Source organism: Dipodomys spectabilis, unplaced genomic scaffold, assembly GCF_019054845.1.
Source record: "Dipodomys spectabilis isolate Male_0828 unplaced genomic scaffold, ASM1905484v1 ptg000140l, whole genome shotgun sequence".
Lineage (NCBI taxonomy): Eukaryota > Metazoa > Chordata > Mammalia > Rodentia > Heteromyidae > Dipodomys > Dipodomys spectabilis.
Window position 1 is genome coordinate 19,288,298 of NW_024870817.1, and position 26,645 is coordinate 19,314,942.

General features: G+C 32.5%; 1 protein-coding gene across 2 annotated transcripts in view; it reads right to left on the bottom strand.

Moving 5' to 3' along the window:
* Positions 1-26,645, bottom strand: part of Xrcc4 (X-ray repair cross complementing 4) — a 189,237-nt gene that overhangs the window by 85,522 nt on the left and 77,070 nt on the right. For both annotated transcript variants that reach the window (XM_042691059.1, XM_042691060.1), the window contains exons 5-6: positions 19,842-19,994; positions 18,742-18,848 (exon numbers count right to left, since the gene is read on the bottom strand). In XM_042691059.1, coding sequence (XP_042546993.1) covers positions 18,742-18,848; positions 19,842-19,994 — 260 coding nt within the window. The remainder of the gene's footprint in view (positions 1-18,741; positions 18,849-19,841; positions 19,995-26,645) is intronic.

Sequence of the window (26,645 nt, forward strand, 5' to 3'; positions counted from 1 at the left end):
TGGTAGAGTGCTTGCCTTGCATGCCTGAGGCCCTGGGTTCGACTCCTCATCACCACATAAGCAAAAAGAAGAAAGCCGGAAGTGGCGCTGTGGCTCAAGTGGTAGAACACTAGCCTTGAGCTGAAGAGCTGAGGGACAGCGCCCAGGCCTTCACGACCAAACTCAAAAAAAAAAAAAAAAATTAAAAAAAAAAGAGTTTTCCATCTTACTCTTTCTGGAATCTATAAAGTGAACAGTTGCAAAAATATTCACTTTAATTTATAGTTATCAACTAGGATGGACAAATTTACTATGAGCAGCTAGCCATTTTATTATTGCTGTTCATATAAAATGTAAAAAAGAAAGGCTTTTAAAGGTGCCTATACAATAAATTTCTTTCTAACAAAGTATAAGCTTCATGTATGTTCATATTTTTGATATTTCAAATAAAATTGACATTTATAAAATGTTTTATCATATTTCTTGGAATATACTAGTTACCTAAAAAACAGTAGCAAGATAAATACTGAAGCGTTTATAAATTCAATCTAAATGACAGCAATACTATTCTAATTAAATACAGACTTTTAATAAAAACAACCAAGTAAAAATTTGACTGGTTATCCAAAAATTTTCATTGTATGGCCAACCCTAAATTCAAATCCTAATATATTAAACTAAAGTCAGCATTTAAAATGTCTCTGTAGAAAATTTCATAGTGTTGTACAAAGGAATACATTATTTGTAAATAATCACTCCCAGATATCTTAGTCAAGAAACATGGTTATACAAGGGAGGTTACAATAACATAGCTGGGAATGTGCAGATGAAAAAAGCCTCAATTTATGGTAATGTTTGTATGGATAGATACAGATATACATATAGATCATAGAAAAATTAAGGTATAAGAAACAATGACCTTCAAGAATGGTTGTTCCATAAGCAATGATCCATTTCTAATAGGTCATGTGATTGCTGCAGAGGAAAGGAAAAGGAAGAGGGGAAGAGGTAGAAAGAAAGAGGTAAAAGGAGGATGGATCAAAAATATTTTACTGAACCTTTTCTAAAATTAATTTGTATTTTCCTTTCTGATCATGTCAAATGTTTTCAGTTGTTTTTTATAGAATTTTTATTATAAATTAATATCTGTTTATTTAATAATATCTGTTTCTTTAAGTAAATAATCATTCCTTTTAAATATAGATATAGAATGACATTGCTATTAGAAGCCTCAACTGGATCCTTTTAATATCTATATATTTTAAGGCAAAAATAAAACTTAAACAATTATCTAAAACATCATCTTAAAATTTCTCCTCTATTTTATTGAGTATTTTATGAATACAACATCAATACAAATTATTTTCCTATTTTCTAGCTAGTTACCAGTAGCTCATGTCTGTAATCCTAGATACTCTGAGGGCTGAAATGTGAAGATAGCAGTTCAAAGCCAGCCTGCAGGAAAGTCTGTGAAACTCTTATCTACTATTAAGCACGTGCGCGTGCGCGCACACACACACACACATACACACACACACACACACACACACACACACACACACACACATACACACACAGAAGCGGAGATTGGACTGATGTGGTAGAGTGGAAGAGTGCTAGCCTTGAGTAAAAAAGTCCAGGGACAGCACCCAGGCCCTGAGTTCAAGCAACATGACTAGCACACACACACACAAATTAAATTCCTAGTTTTAGCAACTACACATTTCTGATTTATGTTTTATTTCAAATCTACAAACGAGGTAATTACACTAAACATGATAGGCCTAAGATCAAAAGAGTCTTGTAATTTACTTCCTAGACTACCTTTACCAAGTCTATAAAGCAACATATAAATTTCAAAATCTCTTATTTTAGTAATTACAATAAAGAAAACAGCCCAACCAAATAGTTTTAGGCCCGAAGAGGATTTTTTCTCTTACCAAAACACCTGTTGCTGTCTCCAAATTTATTTTTATTAAGTACAAAATAATATTTATTTTGTTACTCCAGGACTTCAAAGGCAAAGAAAAACAAACTTTCTTAATGGACCATTCTCAGAACACTACTCAACACAAGTAATTTTAACATGTTGCTCTTTTTCAGGATGGGGTTTTTATGAAGTGATTTACATCAATGCTTCAAGCTGATGTGATTTATCTTTGACATATTGCTAATATATGAGCATGTTTAGTTTCTTTAAAAGTATTATAAGTACAAAATATATAAAATTAATCTCAGCAAGAAGCAGCTTCTAAAAAGTTGCATTTAGTTTTATATAAAACCCATCTCATGGTTTTACAGGCAGAAGCAATTGGCAGGTATATAAATATAACAGATCCCTTACTATTACCTTTTCTGCTTGCAATCTGATAGGTAGGCTAGGTCAACATAAAATATAGAAGCTCTGGGATAAGACTTACATCTGAGAGAGATCTGTACTTTCCTCCTAATGAAGCAATGGTAAGCAAAGTACAAACTTACATTCAACTAAAATTACTACTCAGAGATTGAAAAGATAACTGAGCAAGATGTGCTATATCCATAAATGGACACGCTCAAATTAAATGTCCTTACACTGTTAATTGATCAGAAATTCTTGTAAACAAAAAGAAAAAGTGATGTACCTGCCTTTTAATAATAAGATCTCCTCTAGAGTGCTTAAGGATGAAAAGATAGAAAGAAAGCTCTTATTATCTCTCTATATACATTTCTAAAGAAAACCAGAATCAACTGACTTCTTCCATTGGCCTATTGCACAGACAGATGCAGAACATGTGGTAATACAACTCACAACTGAATAGATAAATATGATTTACATTGAAACCAGACATAACACACTTTGATATTTTCTTTTCACATCGATACTTTCTGTGTATCCAATTTACTTTTAACTGATGGCTCAGTACTTTCCAGTATAAGTGACAACTTGACATTTTTACTTCAATCTTTAAACTCTGTCATTTCGCCCACATAAATTAATATTTGTTCGGGGGGAAAATGTAGGTATTAGATGACAGGAAAAGATCCTAAATAATGAACAATTAAGTGGCATGGTCTTTTCTGCCACTCACAAATAAGTACAACTTTCAGCTGTTCCTCCTAAGTATTATGTAACTTTGAACAAATTATTATTACTTGAAATAAAAACTCTAAGGCCTAATATTGATGATAATCAAGATGATATAAAATGCATTATGCAAAGCAACTAACTGCAAAATACTCCTAAAAGAGCAGCATAAAATTAGTGTTTTTTGACCTTCCTTAATTTCACAGAAACTTAACAATATTCAATGACACTCCTTTTGAAAAAAAAAAATTAAGGTAAACCTAGTCATACTAGTTTAGGCGTTGTTTAGAAAGGGAGGTAAGGAGTGATGAGGAGAGATCTGGATAAAAATTGAACAGTTTTCACTTCTCCCAAGCAAACTGAACAAGTAGTTTCAGATAAAAGACTAAATTCTGTAATGTTTTGTCTTTTATCTACACGTTGAGAATCATGTGAAAACTCAGCTCTTCTTTTTGACATTTTGGCTTTAAGCAACAGTTCTAGGATTTTTGTGGAACATTCATAGTAAGGTATTTTGTATAGCTCTTACATGAAAATAATAGGACAAAAATTTGAGAAAATATGTTAGACACTCAAAAAGTATAAAGAATATGCTGGTGCTGGGCTGATAACCACAGCTTTATCTGTTTACTTACCGAGTTCACAATCAGAAAAGTACATATATGTAAAACAGTGGCTTAGTTACATATATTATAAAATTCTAATGGTGATGTTGGTGGAAAAAGATTGACAGAAAGTTATAACTTCTTATTTTTATGTAAGTATTTTATGGAGGTAAAATTAATTTGTACTCTAGCTTTTAAAATATCCTAGGATATGATTTCTTTTTTTTAATAAGTTTTTTATTGTGAAAATACTGTACAGAGGCGTTACATGTTACATGAGCAAGGTAGTGAGTACATTTCTTATCAAGCACTGTTGCCTCCTCCGCTGTTTTTCCCCTACCATCTCTTCCCTCCCATCTCCACAACTAACCCCTCCTCCCCCCAGCTAAATTGTAAAGTTTGTTTTTCAACATCATGTATTGTACATCTCATTGTTACAATGGGCAACCTGTATGCCTATTTGAACATTCGTTTTTTTCCCTTCCCCTCCTCAAATTATACTGACATCAAATACAGTGAAAACAGGGTTATACTATGGGGGAGGAATATACAAAGCAACAAAAAAAATCATGTGATACCTTACAAATACATTGGAAACAATAGAAAGAAAGAAAAAACACTGTGTCCTTATCTTGGGGTTCATTTTGCTTAACTTCATCTTATCTGGTCATATGTATACAGCTTTTGATCTTCTCTGCTTGTCCCAGACATATACTAGTTATTGAAAATAAGGGAAAACATGGGACCTATGTTTCTTTGGGCCTGGCTTACTTCACTTATTATAATTTTTTCCAAGTCTTTCCATTTCCTCCATTTCCTAACAAATGGTGTGATGTCATTCTTTCTGATGGAGGCATAGAATTCCATTGTGTTTGTGTGTGTGTGTGTGTGTGTGTGTGTGTGTGTATCACATTTTCTTGATCCATTCATCTACTGAGGGGCATCTATGGCAAATAATGCTGTAATCAACATAGTTGTGTTTAGTATGGTCTTGTTTGTGAGAAATAAGAATGGTCAATAGACACATGAAGAAATGCTCAACCTCTCTAACCATAAAAGAAATGCAAATCAAAACAACACTGACATTCTACCTCACCCCAGCTAGAATGGATATAATCAAGAACTCTAATAACAACAGATGCTGGAGGGGATGTGGCTAGAAGGAAACCCTACTGCATTGTTGGTGAGAGTGTAAACTAGCTCAACTACTTTGGATGGCAGTATGGAGGTTCCTCAAAAGACTCCACATAGAGCTCCCCTATGACCCAGCAATCCCACTTTTCGGCATTTATCCAAATGCTCACAAACAAGACCATACTAGGATATGAGTTCATGGAAAGAAAAGGATAATGAGGAATAAAAATTTTCTTTGGGGTCATATCCAACAAAATGGATTTAAACCAGGCTGACCTGCAAAAGAAAGGCATATACTTTGTAGGGAAAGGCATTAAAAACACCTTATTACATGTTGTAAAATCCCATAGCAGAGGGAATTGTGACTCACTTGAAATACATGAAATGACGAATTCATGGAAGTAGGTTTCACTGACAGTTTATAATCAATCATAGTCAATGAATTTGTGAGTAAGTGGCACACAAGCCAAAGAACAGAAAATGAATAGAGTCTTTTAGACTAATTTGGGTACAACACAATGTTTAACTAAGTGTTATGAAGCTTGGAGAAAAAGAACTCATACAAGCCGTAGTTCATCTTTCTGAAACAGGTAGGAAATTGTGTCAGATAAAAGTCGTAACTACTGGCTTTTCTTTTGATTCTCAAATAAACTGTTTGGTAGTCTTGATATGCAAGATAGTAATGAAAAAAAGTCCACAATTTTAGAGGTGATATTTAAATAACATGGCAGGTAAGACTCTTTAAAATAATCATCCAATTTACACTTTAATTTTTGCCTCTAATTTATTCAATTATTCTGTAAAGGATTCATTCACCACTTAATAAAGAAAAATAAAAAACCTATTCTGAATAGGCACTGAACTGGGCCACTGAACTGGGCAGGAATAATACCTGGTCAGTTGAATTACCTTTAGAACACAGAGAACAAGAGTATGAAATATAGTAAATGAAGAAAACTGCATTTGTACATTCATATTTAAACTAAAAGTATTAAAACTCATAAGAACAATATTAATCTGCACACCACAAAGTGCAAATATTTTTACATATATATGGCTTTCAGAATCCTTGCTGGATATATGGGTAAAGAATGTCTATCATTCACAATAAAAAATGACTAAACATGAACCCTCAGTTTGCAGTCTAAATGTTTCCCAATGGGTTATGCTGACTTTACTTATGAAATGTATTTTATTTTCATACTACTGACACTGAAAAATAAGAAAATGAAAATGTTTCTAATTTATGTGATATTAAAACAAGAAAGTAGAATATACAAACAATATGTATTATGTTACAGAAGAGGTACATGATCACTTTAAAATTAATTACAATAGGCTTTAGAAAAATGTCATATTGTCCTTTTAAGAGAAAACAAAGATTAGTTCTTAAAATGTATTTAATTTGGAACCCTAAGTAATCATGACATGTAGTAATAGAAAGATGCTTACAGAGTGGTAGTAATGTTACCTTATATTCTCACGCTATGTAATCTTGTTCTCTGTTACCAAGGGACCTAGTTGCTAATCATACTGAAGCTATAATAAGTGGCTTTGGTTATACATGCTTTTCTAACTGGCAGAATGTCTACGGAAAGCACACCAACTAACTATCAGAAACTATTTTTTTGGTTTGGTTTCTTTATCTTGATATATTATAAGAGGGCCAGGTTCAGTGGTTGTTGCTTATAATCCTAGCTACTTAGTTGTAGACAGGAAGAACATAGTCTGAAGCTCTCTTAGGCAAAAGGGACACCTTATTTGAAAAATAATTAAAAACAAAAAGTAGCAGAGTGCCTGGATAGCAAGCACAGATCTCTGAGTTCAAGCCCCAGTAAGATCACCAAACAATAACAACAAAACATATAAATGACAGCTTGTCATAAAAAGTAAAATTTAACAAGAATTCATTAATCCTGATTTCATTTATATTGAAAATTACAAGTACACAGTACTTGGCACACATAATACAGAAATTGTCCATGTGAACTCTGATCACAACAATAGCAAAGTATAAATTTGTTTCAGCTTGGAAAACTGTATCATGATATAGCAGAGAAAGAGATACATAGGCTTCTTCATCATTGAAAAATCCTGAAAGAAATAATCAGACTTTTGTGATGAAAGCCACTGTAATTAGCCTTTAGAATTTGTTGTTAAATGAAAAATGTGGCAAGAGTTTGTCAGATAAAGTAAAACTATTCATGATTTTCTTTAATTTCCTAAAATTGGTAGCATTAAATTTTCATTTTAAAAGACAATTTTGCCTAATTTCATAATTTTACATTCCCAAACTAAATATACTACACGTATCAATAGGAAGCAGAATGACTATAAAAAGATAAATTACTACAGATATAGAAAAAATTTCTATTTTAGTTTGTATCATTTATTAAAGGTCTAATTTAATATCAATGAAATGGTTTTAATAGATAAGAAATTGAGAGTATATCAAACACTGCTATGCATTTAATTTTTTACTTTGCACATTCTTTTCAAAATTGTCTAATAATGCAAATATAGAAAAGTGGAAAATGATGTATGCTATATTTTCCAATTTAATAAAAGTGAAACTGCATATTAATTACCATATTAAAGAATGAAGAATTTATAAGTAAAGAAATTTGTTTACTTTTTGTTAACTCAGTATTTTCCAAATTTCTTTGGCTATAGATCACATGCTTAGTAAAAAAAAAATAATAAAAAGTTTATTTTTTTCTATTAGCAAATAAGTACAAAAGAAAGAAGGTCCTTTCTAAAGATATCTTTCTAATTCAAATTTACTGTTCTGGTTTTTTTACACTATACTTTCACTTTTTCTCAATAAAATTATTGGAAATGTATTCAGAGCAGAAAAAATTGGCTGCTTCTTCGAAATCCATCACTGTTCTTTTTAGTTAGCAATTTTAGAAACCACCGCTGATCTCCTTTCACCATTGTCATTACTCATGGCCCCAGTAATCTGGAATTCACCAAGATAATATATTAAAGAAAGAACTTAAGCTACAAAATCTTAGTTAATGAATCTTATAGCTATCACAATATTTGCCAAACATATGCCTGAGATCAACACATATGTCAATGCCTCATAATTCAAGCTCATCTCACACAAAAATTTCTAAAGTTCTCATTTATATTATAATTGATTCTCAATTCCCTTTCAATTTTTCAAAACCTACTCCAGGGAGTGGTGGTAAAGCTTTTTACTAAGACATGGAAAAAGTTGACCTCCACTTCTTATATTCTAATGTTATTTGTATTTACTTTAAACAGTTATTCATAGATTTCAATTATGTTGTTAATGTCCATTAATCAATAATCCTATTTCTATGTAGCATGGAAACTACATATATATATATATATGTATATACATTTTTTTTTCAGTCGTGGGGCTTGAACTCTGAGCCTGGGCACCGTCCCTCAGCTCTTCAGCTCAAGGCTATTGCTCTACCACTTGAGCCACAGTGCCAGTTCTGGCTTTTTCTGCTAATGTGGTGCTGAGGACACAAACCCAGGGCCTCATGCATGCATGGCAAGCAATCTACCACTGAGCCACTTTCCCAACCCAGAACTATAAATATTAAAAATGATAACTTTGATATTTATCAATTATTTATATATAGATTATGTATTACAAATGTATAAATGTAATAGGTGCAATATCTGATCACATCTTAATTTTTTTAAAGGAACTAATGTTTAAAATAAAAGGCAAAACAGAGAGACAAAAGGATGAACTAGAAACATTGGCCATTTTGACTACATGAATGAGAAGAATCAAATTACACAAGACAGACTATATTCTGAGGACAAAAATAGAGAATGAAAAAGGTAACAAGCCAACTGAAAAGAATGGAGAAAGAATAGAGAAAAGCAAAAAACTGTTATGGCAAGAATTAAAACCAATTCTCCTAAAACCGTTCCATAAAGCAGAAAGGAGAAAATGCTACCAGTATTACTTTGACATGAAAATAAGTTAAGACCACACTGAAAGTAAGAAAGGTATAGACCAATTACTTCGATGAATGTAGACATGAAAATTCTCAATAAAATACTTGCCATTTAAATTCACCAACCGATTTAAAGAGATTATACATCACTGCCAAGCTAGTTTCTTTCCTGAGACGTAGGATGGCTCATTATACACAAATTAATACATGTAGCACAATACATAAAGAGAAAAAAATTGAATCAGGCATTCAGAGTTCAAGCCTTATACTCCTACCTACACGAAAGCTGAGATTGATAAAATGGAAGGAAGCTTGAAGCAGAAAATGTCTGTGAACCCCTTCTCAACTAAGAACCTGATTAGGGGAATTTTATCTGTTATACGGACTACAAGGAATACCAATATAGATGTCCATACATGGGCCAAGCAGGAAGCAAGACCTTATCTGACAAATAATCAGCAAAAATTACAGCAAGAGGGCCTTATGAAAGAAAACGAAGCCAGGAGCTGATAGTTCACACCTATAATCTTAACTTGGGGGGCTGATATTGTTGGGATCTCGGTTTAAGGCCAGCAGGGGCATAAAAGTTTGAGAGTTCCCTTCTTAATGAAGAGCTGGACATGATGATGTGCAAGTGCTTTCGTTGCTATCAGGACACCTCAGAGAGTTTAGCCTAGGTGCATATCTGGATAACAACGGAGACATTATCACCAAAATTACCAACAGAAAGTAGGGCTGAGGGTGTTGGTCAGAGGTTAAAGTATCTGCCTAACAAGTGCAATTACCCAAATTTAAAACCCAGTATTGGAATTGTGGGAGGGAGGGAGGGAGGGAGGGGGGGGGGAGGGAGGGAGGGAGGGAGGGAGGGAGGGAAGAAAAGTAGGGAGGGAAGGAAGGAAGGAAAGAGGGAGTGAAGGAGGGATACATTGGCTAATTTTATGCAAAAACAAGCTGTCTTGATTTTTGTATCTTGGTAGTAACTCAATGCTTTGCCTATCTGACTGTTGAGTTTATAGGTGCATTTAAAGATGAATGTGTTTGCTGAAACACCAACTGAGAATTTACCAGTGATTGCAATAAAACTGTATCAACTCAGAAGTCTTTGATTTAACAATGTTAACTTTTCCAGTCTGTGAGTCTAAGATATTTTTAATTAATTAAAGTCTTCTTTTTTTAATCAAAGCTTTTAATTATTCAATATAGAAGTTTTGAATTTTTTAATGAAGACAATTATTTTCTCAATAGTTTTGGCTTATTGATTAAATAAGCCAAATATGCATATGTATAGATGTATCTATATATGTGTATGTAGTACTTTTATATCTATGTTCATGTATATTACTTTTTGTTTTCTGGCATTTTCTGGTGGTTCTGTCATGATCTTTTAGCTTCATAGAATGATGTTGGATGGGTTACCTCAGTCTCAATAATATGAAAGCCAGTTGATTAAGTAGGAACTGGAATAACTAATTCTTCATAAACATTTAATAAAAATAAAAGTGAAGCCATCTGGGTCAATGATCTACTTTATGAAAATATTTAAATATATTTACTTATTAATCTATTTCTGAGTAAAATTATTCTAATTCTGAATAAATACAGAACATATATTCCAATATAATTGCTGTCTTTCTTACATTGTTTACTATCTATAAAATCTGTCTCCTAAACCCAACATAAAAGTGTTATACTTATTGCATTGTATAAGCTGCTGTCATAGGTATAAAAATAATATGCATCATTTACAAAGTATTTCATATTGACCAAATATTTTGTTCAGTTATATTTATTTCTTCCTGCAGATTTTTGTTACTATTGGTTATCTTGTTGCCAAATCCTCAAGGATTTCCTATAATATTTCTGATGAGATAAATTAGCAATAGATATCTTAGTAAATATGGTTTATTTTAGATTCATTTAGAAAAAAATTTTGTGAGTATAAAATATCAGTTGGTATTTTGCTTTTTAGAACTTTATAAATATTATTCATTATCTTTGGCATCCATTGCTTCATTAGTATCAATAATGTAATATAGGTGCTCCTGTATTTCTGATAGGTGATTTATTTATTATTATCTATTTTTTCTGCTATCAAAATTGTCTTTATGGTTTTCAACTCTTTGCCTGTGTTAGCATGTCTCAGTACACATTTCTTGGCACTTATTATACTTACGTTTTGGAAGCTTAATGTTCTTGTAAAAATTTGAAGATCTCATGCAATATTTCTTCAAGTGTTTTTCTTACATTCCCATTTCTCCTGTTCTTGAATTTGTATTACACCTATATTGAAAAATGTGATGTTGTCTCGTGTCTCTAACGATCTGTTCAATTATCTCAGATCTTTTATTTTTTGTTCTTCAAAAATTATCTACTCTACTGATTATCTTCAAAAACACTGCTGTTTCTCTTCTATCATTTTCTGTGTTGCTGAACTGCTCTAGTTCAACTCTAGACTTTGCATTTTATTCTTTATGAAACAGTATTTCTGTTTCGTACTGAGAATCTTTATTTGATGTTTCATATTCTCACACTATTCTCCAATTCTGTAATATGTCTTCTTTGAGTTTTTTTGAATATATTTTAATTTTCCTTTGAAAATGTTGCATAAAAAATTCCACATCTGGAGAAAATTTTAAACAGTGTCTACTGTATATTTTTCTCTTTTGAGAAAATATATGTGTATTTTTGTTGAAAACCAGCAATTTAAATAATATATTGTAAAAATTCTGGGTTCTTATTAGTTTTCTTTTTTTTTTTGGTTGGTTGTGGGGCTTGAACTCTGGGCCTAGGTGCTGTCCCTCAGCTCTTCAGCTCAAGGCGAGCGCTCTACCATTTGAGCTGCAACATCACTTCCGGTTTTCTAGTGGTTTATTGGAGATAAGAGTTTCATGAACTTTCTTGCCCGGGCTGGCTTTGAACCCCAATCCTCAGATCTCAGCCTCCTGAGTAGCTAGGATTACAGGCGTGAGCCACTGGTGCCCGGCTCTCTTATTAATTTTCTTGAGAAGGTTGCTATCTATCATTGTTTTGTTTATTAAGTTTATTAAGTTTCATCAGTGATACCTCTGCATAGTTTATTTCATTTGTTTTGTTATTGTTGCTGTTATATTTTAAAGCCTGGTTTCCAATGGGTTACCTTGAATAAGCTTAAACCAGCAGTCAGTAATTTATGGAGTTTATGTCAAACATTTCAAACCATTAAAGTTTCTTCTTTTTTAATTTTATGGTTATATAGTTATTTCAAAGGTCAAGCATTAACTTTCATTTTTCTACATATGTGTATATAGCTTCAGGGTAAACTAGAACTATATAGATAGCATGAGTCTTAAGTACTCATCAGTCTCCATGGTAAGTGTTCATGGATACTCTGAAGAAAAGTTTGTTCCACTCATAAACATAACCTCAATATTGGTCAAAATCAATTTTCACTAATGCCAAGATCATTAGTTCTATGGGAAATGCCACCAGGTATAATTATGCTTTCTGTTGAAAAGCAGATGAACGCTTTATGTTCCAGTCTGAACAGTTTCAAGTCCTAGAGCTAGCAGGCCATGGAAAACTTTCCATACTGACTAAGCTTAGAAAAGAGGGCACATAGCAATAGGGGCAATCCTAGGAAAAGTTATTACATACTACCAGTTCTTAAAATTTCCTCAATGTTTCAAGCACAAAAAGTTCTAGTATTTCTTTTTGTTTTACTTTTAATATTTTTAAACTTTTAATGTGTATTTTTTATTGTAAAGATAACTGTACAAGGGGTTACAGTTACATGAGAAAGGTAATGAGTACATTTCCTATCCAGCTTTGTTTCCCCGTCCTTTGTTTTGCCTCTACCATCCCTTCCCTCTCCACCTCCCCAACTCCTCCCCACACCGCTGAAGCTGTAAACTTGGTGTTCAACGTAGTGTCTTGTATATCTCATTGCTACAGTGGGTCAACCTGTATCCTTATTTCAGCATTTTGTTATTTCTGTTCCCCTCACGAAATTAGAAAAATGTTTATAAAAAATTCAGGGCACCGGAATCAAATACAGTGAAAAAAGGGGTTATACTATGGGGGAAGAACATACAAAAGAAACCAAAAAAATCACATAGTATATTATAAGTACATTTAAAACACCAGCACAAAAGATAAAAACCTTTTGTGTCCATATCTTGGGGTTCATTTCGCTTAGCATGATCTTATATGGTCATATATACATAGCTTTTGACCTTTTCTGCTTATACTAGGCATATATTAGTTATTGTAAATGAGGGAAACCATGGGCCCTATGTTTCTTTGGGCCTGGCTTACTTCACTTAATATAATTTTTTCCAAGTCTTTCCATTTCCTAACAAATGAGAAGGTATCATTCTTTCTGATGGAGGCATAGAATTTTAAAATATATATACATATATATTTATACACACACACACACACACACACACACACACACACACACACACACACACATAGGGAGAGGGATAGATAGATCACATTTTCTTGATCCATTCAAGGGGCATCTGGGTTAGTTCCATATCTTAGCTATGGTGAATAATACTGCAATAAACATAATTGTGTTGGTAGCTTTAGAAAGGCCTTGTTTGTGATCATTTGGGTAAATGCCCAAAAGTGGGATTGCTGGGTCATAGGGGAGTTCTATGTGTAGTCTTTTGAGGAACTTCCATACTGCTTCCAAAGTGCTTGAACAATTTACACTCCCACCAACAATGCAGTATTTCAAAAATACTTACTTGCTTTTTTCTTTTTATTTTAATACTTTTAGTATTAAACAGACTCAAACAAAGTAGAGGAGAAACAGTATTAAAATGGACACATTTAACATTTCTGCATTTTTTGCATAAATTAGGCTTTGAGATTTTAGAACCACGTACAACTACAGGAGAATACAAAGAATAGCATAAAAATTAAAATAAAGCCAGGTGCTGGTGGCTCATGCCTGTAATCCTAGCTAAGCGGGAGGTGGAGATCTGAGAATTGCAGTTCAAAGCCAGCCCAGGCAGGACAGTCCCTGAGACTCTTACCTCCAATTAACTACCAGAAAACTGGAAATGGAGCTGTGGCTCAAGTAATAGAGTGCTCATCTTGAGCTAAAGAGCTCAGAAAAAAGTGCCCAGGCCCAGAATTCAAGCCCCATGACTGATAAAAGAAAGAGAGAAAGAAAGAAAAAGAAGGAAGGAAGGAAGGAGAAGGAAGAGAGAGAGGGAAGGAAGGAAGAATGAAAAATAGTAAGCAGACATAGTTGTTATAATAAAGCTGCTTACTTATTTTTCATCAATTTTAGATTCATTCACAAAAAGACAATTTTAGAGGCATTTTTCTGCTTTCATAATACATACTTATGTATTTACATATATGTTTATATAGATATAGTACAGATACATGTATTTACATGTATATATGTAAATATAGCTCTGTAGGAGGACATATCAAAGTTTTGTCTTAATAGTATGGAATGGAAAAATTATTATAGATTATTAACAACTTTTGAAGCACCAGAGAAGTCTCAGGCAAGTCAATCTAAATAATATGTAGAAGAATGACCCCAATAGAAATAATGCATTCCTGAATTTTTTCTACAAATTAAATATCATGAAGACTTAATTGCTTCATTCTGATGATGAAGGCTATATTCTGGATCAGATATATAAAATCTTTCCTTTCTAGAGTCAAAAAGGAAAAGAGATTTTCAATATTATCTTGCATCAATAATAATTTCCTTACAGTTTTGAAATTTCTAATGGCCTTTATATTTCAAAAGAACGTTGTAAATATGATTAATATATTGTTTTCATGGCAAAGGCTTTGTCGTTTTCTTTGCTGTGTGACCAAGAGTTATGTACTTAACCTCAACAGAAACAATAACTGGCTTGAAGTAGAACTATTATATTAAGTGAATTAAGCCAGGCCCAAAGAAACATAGGTCCCATGGTTTCCCTTATTTGCAATAACTAGTTATGTCTGAGTCAAGCAGAAAAGGTCAGACAAGTTGATGTTAGGGAAATGAACCCTAAGATATGTATTCTAATGTTTTCTCCTCTCATGTGATTGTTTCTAACACATTTATAAGATTATTTCTTTGTTGCTTTGTATGTCCCTCCCCCACAGTATAACCCCTGCTTTCACTGTATTTGATGTCGGTATAATTTGTGGAGGGGAAGGGAAAAAACAAATCGTTTAAATAGGGATACAGGTGGACCCATTGCAACAATGAGATATACAAGTCGTTATGTTGAAAATGAATTTTACAACTTTGGTGGAGGGGTGATGAGGATTGGGTGGGGGTGTGGGGGGAGGATGGGAAGGGATGGGAAGGGGAAACAAAGGAGGAGGCTACAATGCTTCATAAGAAATGTACTCATTATCTTGCCCATGTAATTGTAACCCCTCTGTACAGTATTTTCACAATAAAAAAAAAAGAAATCTAGAATCTTGGCAACAAGGCTTGCATATAAAGGTCTTTGTTGCTAGAAAATACACTCAAACTGTTTTTCTAGGTGACAGGTTCTATCCAATCAAATTTTTCATTTAAAACTTATAAATAGAAGGACCTATGATAAACATGCTGGAGAAGTTTAAGAGCATAATCTCTGATTCTAAAGTTGAGTTTCTGAGTAATCTCTTTGGCAGGACATGTTGTTATCCCCTGTGTGAGCAGACATTCACTGTTTAAAGCAACAAGCCCTTTGATACTTAGAAATTTTGGATTCTGTTCTATTTCAAAAAGCAACTATATCAGTATTCATCAACTGTTTAACATAGCCATTCATTTATTTTCAAAAAGGCCATTCTATAACCACACTTCCTCTCAGGAAGACTACCAATTAAGTAGAAGCCCAAATGACTGATAACAGTTATACAGGAACTTCCTGTTGGCTAAGAAGGATTAATTAAACGAATGTGCTAAATCTTAGGATAATAATTACACAGAAAAGTGGAATGAAGGGTTATTTTGTTTATGATGATTGTGAATGTTAAATATTAAGCTAAGTAAGGTATAATATTATAGAAATGTATTTCTTATCTGTATTTTAATAAGCCCAATTCAATTATCTGTAATGATAAGAAATAATGTCAATTTCTATTAACAGAAATAATTACAATGCAAAAAAACTGTAATAAGATTTTAAAATAATTCTGCATGTCATAACTAACTGGGAGCCAATTAGGCACAACTTCAGAATGTTTCACATGAATGATCAAATTAAGAAAATTCAATTTTTCCACTAAATATCTGCATGCGTATTAATTAGGTTATGGCTAAGAAATACAATGGCTAAAATCTTGCAGTGTTTATTTATATTAAAATTAAATTTCACACACAATTCGCAAGCTATTACAGCATGAAGAGTAAAGAAACAATGTTTTCAAATTCCATAATGATAAATTGTTTAATGACAATTGATAAATTGACACTGTTGGGGAAATGAAAGGCAGTGGGTGAAATGCTACAGCTATTGGTCTCTTTCTATATTAATAGTGTCTAATTCTTTATACAGTTTGGTGAATTTATAGTATCAATCAAATTAAGCTAGGATGTTCCTTTAATTTAGATTCAAAGAAACAAAATTTGCTATATACAAAGTTTCACAATTTGTATAATAAATCAACAAGTTCTCATCACAATATATATATATATATATAGTGATATATATATCTATGTATATATATGCAATATACATGTATATATATACACATATAGTGGCATGGAGGCACAGCATCCAAACATTCTTAAAGTCTATAAGGTATAAAAATGACTCATTCTTCCTTGTAAACCAGAGACAGAGATACAAATAGAGACCATAAAAACTACTATATCTATTATAATCTTAATCTGAATCAAAATGAAAACCTTATGAAGCCTAGGGTTTAATAGCTAGCCACAGTTTAAGAAACAAAGTCACAAATGTCACTATGATCTATATATAAATTGTGAAAGAAAAGACTTTAGGAAAATAAATATTAGTAGAGAAATACAAAATGTGTTGAGGGTTGGTATTGCCTGTGAAATTCAAATTTCAGAATGCTTAAGGATCTTCTTTTAGCTAATGAACTATTAATAAGTGCTTTACAGGGTTTGTTCTGTTTTGTATTTTGTTTTTGCAGTTTTACTTTATTTTGTTTTGTTATGTGATGTTTTGTCTGTGGTGCTACACTTGCAATGCAGTACCTTCCTCATAATATCAGAATGATGTTCTACCAATAACCTTCATCTCTCTCCCTTTTTGAGGTTTATCATGCTACCTAGTATACTATACAATAGCTCAAGTTAGGTTGGACTATATATCACTACTTGTTCTAATTTTAATCATGAGAAAAATTTAAGACCTTGGAAAAAATAAAAGAAGAGTTTTATTCATAAGACTATTACAGATCAATTTCTCTTAAACCCCAGTAATCTTCCCTTAGATCTCAATAAATGCATAAAAATAAACAGAATTATTCTTGACTACAGTCTCACTAAATAAGCTTTCTTATCTAATCTATCATGAACTACCCTGTTGCTCACTACTTTCACTACCATTCAGGTACTCAGTCACAAAATAGCTGTTATATGTTCTTGTGTACTTGCAGTCCTACATTCTATTCTAAACACAAAAGCAGATTAATATTGTTAAAATAAAAGTCTCATAGTTCTCTTATTATTGATCTTTCCACTTTACCCATATTCACCTTTGAGTTTTGGCTTGAACATATTAGGTGCTTTGTACATAAGTATATTGTTCTGCCTGTTAGGCTTTTTTCCCAAATAGATCTGTCACCTTCTGATTCCATTCCTTTCCTTGTATCATAGACAATCCATATCCTATTACCATCCTGCCACTGCTATCATCTCTTATCATCACTTGTTTGTATCATCTCTTTTTATCTCTTGATCACTTACCACAACTCATATGTTATATTCAATTCATCTTGTTATGTGTTATCCTGAAATTTAAATCCTATAATTACATGGGTTTTGTATTTTTGTCCCCACTGTCCAGAAAAATTCCTAACAACTTAATAGGTTTTCAAATATCTTTGCTAAGTGAATGAACTGAATATTCATTTTATACTGCTTACACTCTCCCTAGGAAATGTGAAAATTCTAGAAAAATAGCCCATTGATGTAAACATGTACTCGGCACTTGAGTTTCACTGAATAAGGCAGCAATATTTTAAACTGAACTGTTATTTTTCCTTCTATTTTCCTCTACCCTTGGTGGAATTTTTTCCTGAAAAGTGAGATAAAGTTTCAACTTCAGAACAAGCTCAAGTTATCTGTAACAGGGCTGGATTACTCTATTATGATGCTTATCCTATAGCCTTAGCTAGATAAGTTCTCAAAAACTGGTCAACAAGAAGGTGTATTTCATCACTGCTTAGGAATCTTTGTTTAGTATGAGTTTACCTTGGCATATATGTGTACACACATGCATTTGCCTTGCTGTTGCTAATGAATTGATACATTTTACATAATATTTTTAACACTATTTGGAATTTTTAGAATAAAAATTAAAGACAATTTTTACAAAAAGCAAAGGCTTGATAATATTTTTCATTGGTGTTTTTTTCTTAATATATATTTTTTAATGTAAAGATACTATACAGAGGGGTTACAGTTACATGAGCAAGGTAATGAGTCCATTTCCTATCAAGCATTGTTAGGAAATGGACTCATTATCTTGCTTATATAACTGTAACCCCTCTTTACAGCATCTTTTATGTTTTTGTTTTTTTTTTTTTGGTCATGGGGCTTGAACTCTGGGCCTGGGCGCTGTCCCTCAACTCTTCAGCTCAAGGCTAGTGCTCTACCACTTGAGCCACAGCGCCACTTCTGGCTTTTTCTGCTTATGTGGTGCTGAGGAATCAAACCCAGAGCCTCATGCATGCAAGGCAAACACTGTACCACTGAGCCACCTTCCCAGCCCTGTACAATATCTTTACAATTATTGATATATATATATATTAAGAGTAAAAGGTTCAAGTGAGAAAATTAACAAACAAATACATAAATGTCTCTTACCTGAATCCAGTACAGATGGGCCACTCATGTTTCCACCTTCCTCATCTGTGCTTTCATCATAAATTGCATCTTGGTCAGCAGATACTTCAGAGAAGGTTGTAGCTTCTCTAGAAAAGGGAAAAGTACAATTAGTAAATCATTGGTTCACTCCTAGGCAAATACCAAATTCATCAATAAACAGTCATATAAACCGTTCCTGGAAAGAGATTTTAATAAAAAAAAATAGTAAGATATTTGATTTAGATAAAATTTATATTAATTGTGTATTAACTGTTAAGCAAAAGTTTCTTTTCCAGGACAATGTGAATGTGCACGTTATTGCTTCCTGAATCAATTTTTATAATTTTCTATTCTTTAATGAAAATATCATTCCAATAAATAACCTATGTATGTCAGAGCTTTTAATGTTTTAACAATACTAGAGCAGTTCTTCATTTCATTTGCTTATCCCAAAAATGAAGCATGGAAAGTTAAAGGACTTGCCTATGGCTATATATACTCAGCACCATATAATATTTGAACGAGAACAATCTGTCATTTTATACTCTTTCAGTAGTAAAACTGTGCTTCCTTTCAGATTATAATTGTCTAAACCTAAGCCAAACACTTATGACCTAGGTAATTTTCCTTACCAATCAAGCATCTATATACACACACAGAAAAAAACTTGAAAGAACAGTGAGAGGGAGAGCACACTCTAATCAGAGAATATAAATGCTTTGTGAAATTCAACATTAACCATATAATTCCTAAAGTAAGCCATTTGGACATCAAATCATAAATGTGCATACAACTTTGCAGCCTTGAATGAGAGTCTTCTAGCATAGTTCTTCCTTAGTGATATCTAAGAATTAAATAAATACCATTTAGATCACCCTCGTGGTAGTCTGATAGTTAGGTGCAGCAGTGGGTATATATGAAGATAACATTTTGAGAATTCTCTACCTTGTGATTTCCCTTGCCCAACAGCCAGAATATCTTAACCCAAACTACTAAGCGATTTCACATTACTAACAATCTTTACCTTACTTTTATTAAGTTTATGTGAAATTCTGTTTATATTTATTTGAATTTGTCATCTAATCTTAGAAATGTTATACCTGTTATCTTCAGTGTTTTTTTCCAATTCTTGAAATTTACTTAACAGCTTATGCAGGCTTCTGATCTTTGTTTTCTTTTCATTCAACACAAGAATAAACCTTTTATAAAGATCGGACTCCAGTGCTTCCTTGGCACGCACACACTTTTCAAACCTAAAAAATTAACCAAACAAACATGTCATTAGTTTTTCACAAATACTAATTTTATTCAGTCTAATACTCATGAACATTTCAAAAAAGATTTTCAAGAAAAAATACAAGTAAAATCTGTTTTATATTTGTTTTCATTGATTTAAACATTTCAAGGATAAATTGGCAATTATTTTAATATTTTAAATTTACATACTTGGATAATAAAATCAAAATCTGATAGAAATAAAGTTTTACAATTTCTAAATATCTAAATGTAAATTTTTATTCGCATATATTTATTTATAAAAGAATGCTTTAGGGGATTTTTTTAAGCTTTTTTTCCCACTGAGCTGAATCTCGACTCCCAAAATATTTTTTTCATGTAAATAATTTCAAATAGAAAATATAACCTTTCTTCCTCAGTACTTTCTTAATAGTATTGTGACACATCATGTTTTTGTTTATAATAAAGCAGTATAGCTGTTTGATTTTCCCACTAGACCATATGAACTGCCACACAACATAAATGAGATATATTTTGTAATTCTGCTGTGCATGCAAATATACACACATACAAACACATGCACACAAAGATAATGAATAAAAGTATTTGATATTTCCTAGCTGATAATAATAAAATAGGAAATATGAAACAATATATATCTTCAGTTTTAGATATCAAAGCCATTTACAGGATTTTATATTATTTTAATCCTTCCTACAATACTTACATGAACTAACAAGGAATTGTACTTATTTTATTTTTAAAATAATTATCTTTAAGTAGTTGTACAAGTGGTTTCAATTCAACATGTGAGATTATGAATACAAAGCATCTTGATCAGTGTCATCAGATTTACAGATTAAAATACAAATTATTTCTTCTAAAATATTCTTTTAAATGTAGTTATGCTCTGCCTCTTTTTCTCTTTATCACTCTGCCAATTTATACCCCTGTTGTTCTTTCTGTACGTGTATTAGTATTTTTATCCTACATATATATTTACACAAATATAAATTTCAGAGAAATAGTAAGGAGAATGTTGACATGTGATACTTTTCACAAAAAGCCAAATCTTTCTACAATCTACTTATTTAGAGATGTAAAAACTTTTCACAGGATGCAAAAGAACATATGTCAGTATATTTCTGGAAGCAATGAGAGAAATTTTTTATAGCAGAGCTTCTGTTAAGGCTGTAAACTTCATAAGAGCAGTGAGAGCATGTGTGTTTTTTCTGGCTGTTTTATCCTCAATGCCCAGTAACATATTAGCATCTGACAAATGTTCAGTAGGTATTTACTGGATACGTGAATAAAGTGGGTGAGTTAATAAACACATTTTTTTCCATTTGTAATGCTGGTTAATTATACATCTCTGTCAATGCTATTATTTTTACTTCCTGTTCTTGACAACTTTTTCTGTGATGCTGAAAAGTCAGGCATTTGGCTTAGAATGTGTAAAGACTTTCAAAGATGTTGAAGTTCTACTCCTTGGTTGATGATTGGCTTTTTGCTGTTTCTGCATATTCTTATGAGCATCAGTGGTTCTAACAAAATGGATAGCCAACTTGAGTTCTTTAGCAAAACCTTTTGCCTTCTTAGGCTGTGGGCATGTTGAGCCTTTTGGAATACTCAGGCATATCTATGTTCAGAGCCACTTTTCTCAGGATGCCTACTACATTTAACTCTTCCAAACTGAAGCTCATGCTAAATTAATGCTTTGGTTTGATACTTAACTGTGGAGCCTCATACTAGGGGTCATATGGGCCCAGGTGCAGGACACTGGATCAAGCTTTTTATTTTGACTGCTAGTCCTTAAATTAATCGATCATTCTGGCCAGTAGTTTGAATCATGTGGCCTCAGGCCAGTTAGTGCTATGACAGTGGGGTTTCAGGGTCATGCCATTTGAGCTGCCACCCCAACTGCCAATAGCTTTCACTGAAGAATGGCAGAATGGGTGAATAAAAAAACACTAACAGGAATATCTTTTTTTTTTTTCTTTTGCAGTGCTGAGGATCAAACCTAGGGCTTATGTATGCTCGGCAAATGGTCTACTACTGAGTTATAGCAATAGCCCCTAAAATGTACAGTATAAAGAAGTAAATGCCTTATTTAATGAATAAGGTACATCCTAAAATTTCACTATTAGAAAATTTTACATTGTACAAACCCTTTAGAATACACTTATAGATGGTATAGCTCAATCATTCAATTTTACCTCTTTATGCAACTGAGATACAGTACACATGAGATCAATGAGGCTATAGTTGGTGCAACATAGCATACTGCCTTACAGAAATCTTCCCTTTCTCAATGAGTGGAAAATACTCACTTTAAAATCATGATGATAAGAAATGTACTCATTACCTTGCTCAGGTAACTGTATAGAGGTACCCCCTCTATACAGTATTTTCACAATAAAAACATAAAAAGCATCATACATATACAAACCAATAATATTATTAATATCAGCTTTGTTGTGGGTATACCCAGTTGTATATACTGTAAATTAAACAACTGGCAGTATAGTCGATGTGTTTTACACTGGCATCACTAAAACATGTGAGTAATGCATTGCACTAACTAAGATGCTAGGAAAGCCACAATATTATAGAGATAGAAATGTATGAGCGCCATCATCTTATTAACAGAAACTGTATTAGCAGAAACATCATTATACTGCATGACTACTTATGGATTTTTCACTATTTAAAAGCTACTAATCATAGCCAGGTGCCAGGGGCTCACACCTGTAATCCTAGCCACTCAAGAGGCTGAGATCTGAAGATTGCTGTTCAATGCAAGCCCAGACAGAAAAGTTGGTAAGACTCATATCCAATTAACCAAAAAAAGCCAGAAGTAGAGCTGTGGATCGAGTGTCAGAGCACTAGCCTTAACTGCAAAAGCTAAGGGAGAGCATACAGACCCTAATTCAAGCCCTAATACCAGCGCTCGTGTGCGCGCGCGTGCGCACACGCGCGCGCACACACACACACACACACACACACACACACACGTGCGCACGCATGTGCACAAACCTGCCCATCTACCTTGGCTTTTGAGTTTTTGTTGCAAATAATATGTGTATATCTATATCAGTATTCTTTTCATCAAGCTTTTAAAAAAGAAATATGAGGAAAAATAGGGTCAAAATTAAAGAGGTGCTACCAATGTTGACAGCTTATTTTAAGCAAAAGAATGATGCTGCATTTCAGATGTGATATTATATATAAATATAGTGTAATTATTATATGATATTGTATAGCTAACATTCACATTTTTTCTAATGCAACACAATAACAAACATTTAATGTGAATACAACACACATATAACTAAAATAACTTCTATGTAATAATAAAAATAAAAATGATTAAAAAAATCTTATATATGTCTTAAATAGGATTTTAGAAATTGCCACCAATTAGACAATTTAATTCCATATAATTTATTTCCAAATGTTTGCCCAAAACATTATGTACATTTGTCAACTCAAAAACTTCATTAAACTTAATATGTATATACACCTTAATTTTAGTTATTATAATGAAATAGCCATAATTTTCATTAAAATATTATAATATAAATAACTGGCATCCAAAGTATTTGTGGCATCACTTCTCTGATAAGAAAAAAATAATTAAATAAAATGAATGGTTGGTAGCTAAGCATCTTGATATTTGCAATTTTTTTGCAACCAAACTTTTTGCCATCATGCTGAATAAGACTTTTCAGAAATGTTGAGATGAACAGTTGCAGGACATGCATCTACTTTTACTTATTACTTTCAATACTTTTCAAGAGATACATGGCAGTATTCCTCTTCTATAGAAGTATGAGCTTACTATGCCTTCTATATTACTAAGCTTTACACATTACCTGCCTCTTGGTAAACTTCTGTCTTAAGAATTGAGCAGAAATTACTAGGTGAGATTATTAATAGAGAAGAGATATGGGATTCACTGCTAAGTCTAGGGACAGTAAAAGTCAGCCCATATACCATTAGAACAGAAAACAACTAATCCAAGAACTACATCTAAGCCCAAGTCTTAGATAATGCCTAAGATCAAACTAGATGAAAACATAAAGAGCAACAGACAAGAAAAGTGTAATGCTTTCAATGCTGACTATCAAAATAGACCAATGATAGTAACTTTAATTTATAACATTAACACTGAGATATCTAATGCCTTGGACTAACACAGAGCAATTTTAAAAAAACTGAAAGGATGAAAAGAAAAATATAGAAAAAACAGAATATTAAAAATAACATTTTTAGTTACCAAAATGTCTAGGGAATAATATGTTAAAACAGTAAGAAAAACATGAGCAAGTGAAATATTTCATGCAGAAATAACATTCAAATAAAATAATAAATAAAACAGAATAAATAAAATAAAACAATAAATGTGGACATTTGCTAGTGAAACACTGTAGAAATCATTGTATTAGTAATCAGTTCTGGAAACATTTAAATCCCAATCAAGGTTGTAAAGCCAAAGAAGTACAAAAGACAAGGAATGCTAAAGACATAGAAAAGAAATCAGTGGTAAAGATTTATTACTAAGGCTTAATTCTTGAAGAAGATGGTAAACAGCTGCCCCTCATGCTTTCTGCTGAAAGAATAAGAGGAATGACCTTCAACAAGAACGTGAAACATTTATTACCAATAGACTAAAGTATAAATTTTCTCATTGAGACTATTCTTCAATATTAGCTAGGCTACCACAGAGATATAAATATATTCTTTAAACATCATATTGAATTTATCTGGAGATAACGTGATCCTATCTTGAAGGCAGAAGAAAAAAGTAAAAGAGCACTCAAGGTCTTCTAATGATTCCATAAGTGTCAATTCAATTCACTAAAATGCCTCCTGTTATGGATTTAATTACTATTATTAGAATAAAGCCAGAGGAATTCTAAATTGAGGTCTGAATTCAATAAAAGATCCATTCAGTAACATGAAACTTGAGGGTTTTTCATTTGAAATTAAGTAGAAACATCATGAAATAAATATAGCTTATAAGCTGATGATTCATATCAATATTTTCTAATACGTCATCCTTAATTTAAACTTAAATCATCTGACACTACTGGTTGAAATCTGAGCAGAGATCACAATTTTCCATAGTAGCTATAAGGCAGTAGCAATACATTTATTGCTCTCTATATTCATGTTGTAACACATCTTTCCTCACTTGAGCCTCTTTTCTTTATAATGCTCCCCAAATAAAAATAGGATGATATTTGGATTTGATCATAATAGTACTATACTTTTAACATAGGAACATGTGAAAAATATCATCCAAAATGGAACGTTTTATGTATAATTCCACTATATACTATTAACACTTAAGTTTTCCTTTTAGATATCTATACCTAGTAACATTTTTCCCTTGTCCATATATATTCTCTAAACAAATATTTGCAAAAATGAGATAGAATTTACATTTTTGCTAATGAATGTCTTCTCTTACTGTAGCATAAATACTTTTCATGTTAATAAACTCATGTACCTAATCGATTTTGCTCAAAATATATCCTATTGTAGAATCACATATATTCAAATCCATCTAGAATAGCTGCTAGAGAAATCCCTTCCTTTTCTTTGTGTCCCTTTTCCCTTCTTCAATCCCTCTTTTTCACATGCAGTCTGGAGTAGTGGTAAGGAAGAAATGATTGTATGTTGGATGGACACTGTCATAATTAGAGCCTGCTGTGAAAACCCAAACATAGCTAGGCCTAACATTAGGTTACACATTTGAATGTTTCTCTACCCAGTTACCTAACAGTGTACTATTATTTCTAAGCTCTCTAAAGATAAGCCATAGATTTGGATGTTGGAGATAAAAATCTGACTTGCCAAAGTATTAAGATTTTAGAAAGTGCTCTGTGGATGGCCATGTCCAGGTGTATTTACAGCTCTTTTTTTAATGGGTCTCATATTATTTATTTTTACTATGTTTAAGTAGTTATACAAAGATATTTCAATTCAATACATTAGTCTGTGAGTACAGTGCATCTTGATCAATGTCTTCCCTTTACAGCTTTTAAAAGAACCACTTGTTCCTCTCAAAGGGAAGCAAACCAAATTTAGGAACTAGATAAGGCTATTAATCTTCAATCTGCTATCCAAAAAAAACCCTAGAATTTTCTACAGGGTACTTTTCCTCTCAGTTTATCAGTTCACCCAGTGGCATATTGTCAGTTTCCAAAGAAGGTATCTATCTGACCCAATGTGAACAAGAATACCATAAAAAAAGAAGACACCTGAACAAGAATAATCAAAATGGTGACAGGACACATGGCTGTGCTTTTTAACAAACATGAAATCATTTGCTACAGTAAGACAAAGGCATTTTCAGGAGAGTTCAGGAAGAGCAAATCAAACATCTGTGCTCCACATAATATTTGTATCCCTCACACACACAGTTTCATAGCACAGGGTGCAATTGTCTCTAAGACCTCATCTTCGTACCCTGCTGCTTTCAATTCAATGGGAATGGTGCTGAATACTGATGAGATAATATTTCTTTCAACCTCTGGCACACATTTTAAAGCAATTTGTTCAAGTACCAAGTATCCAGTCTGCATTTTTGTGGGCAATTTATGGATCAAATTTCCTGTCATTGTGAGAGTATTTTGAGTTTTAAATATAAAAACATAATG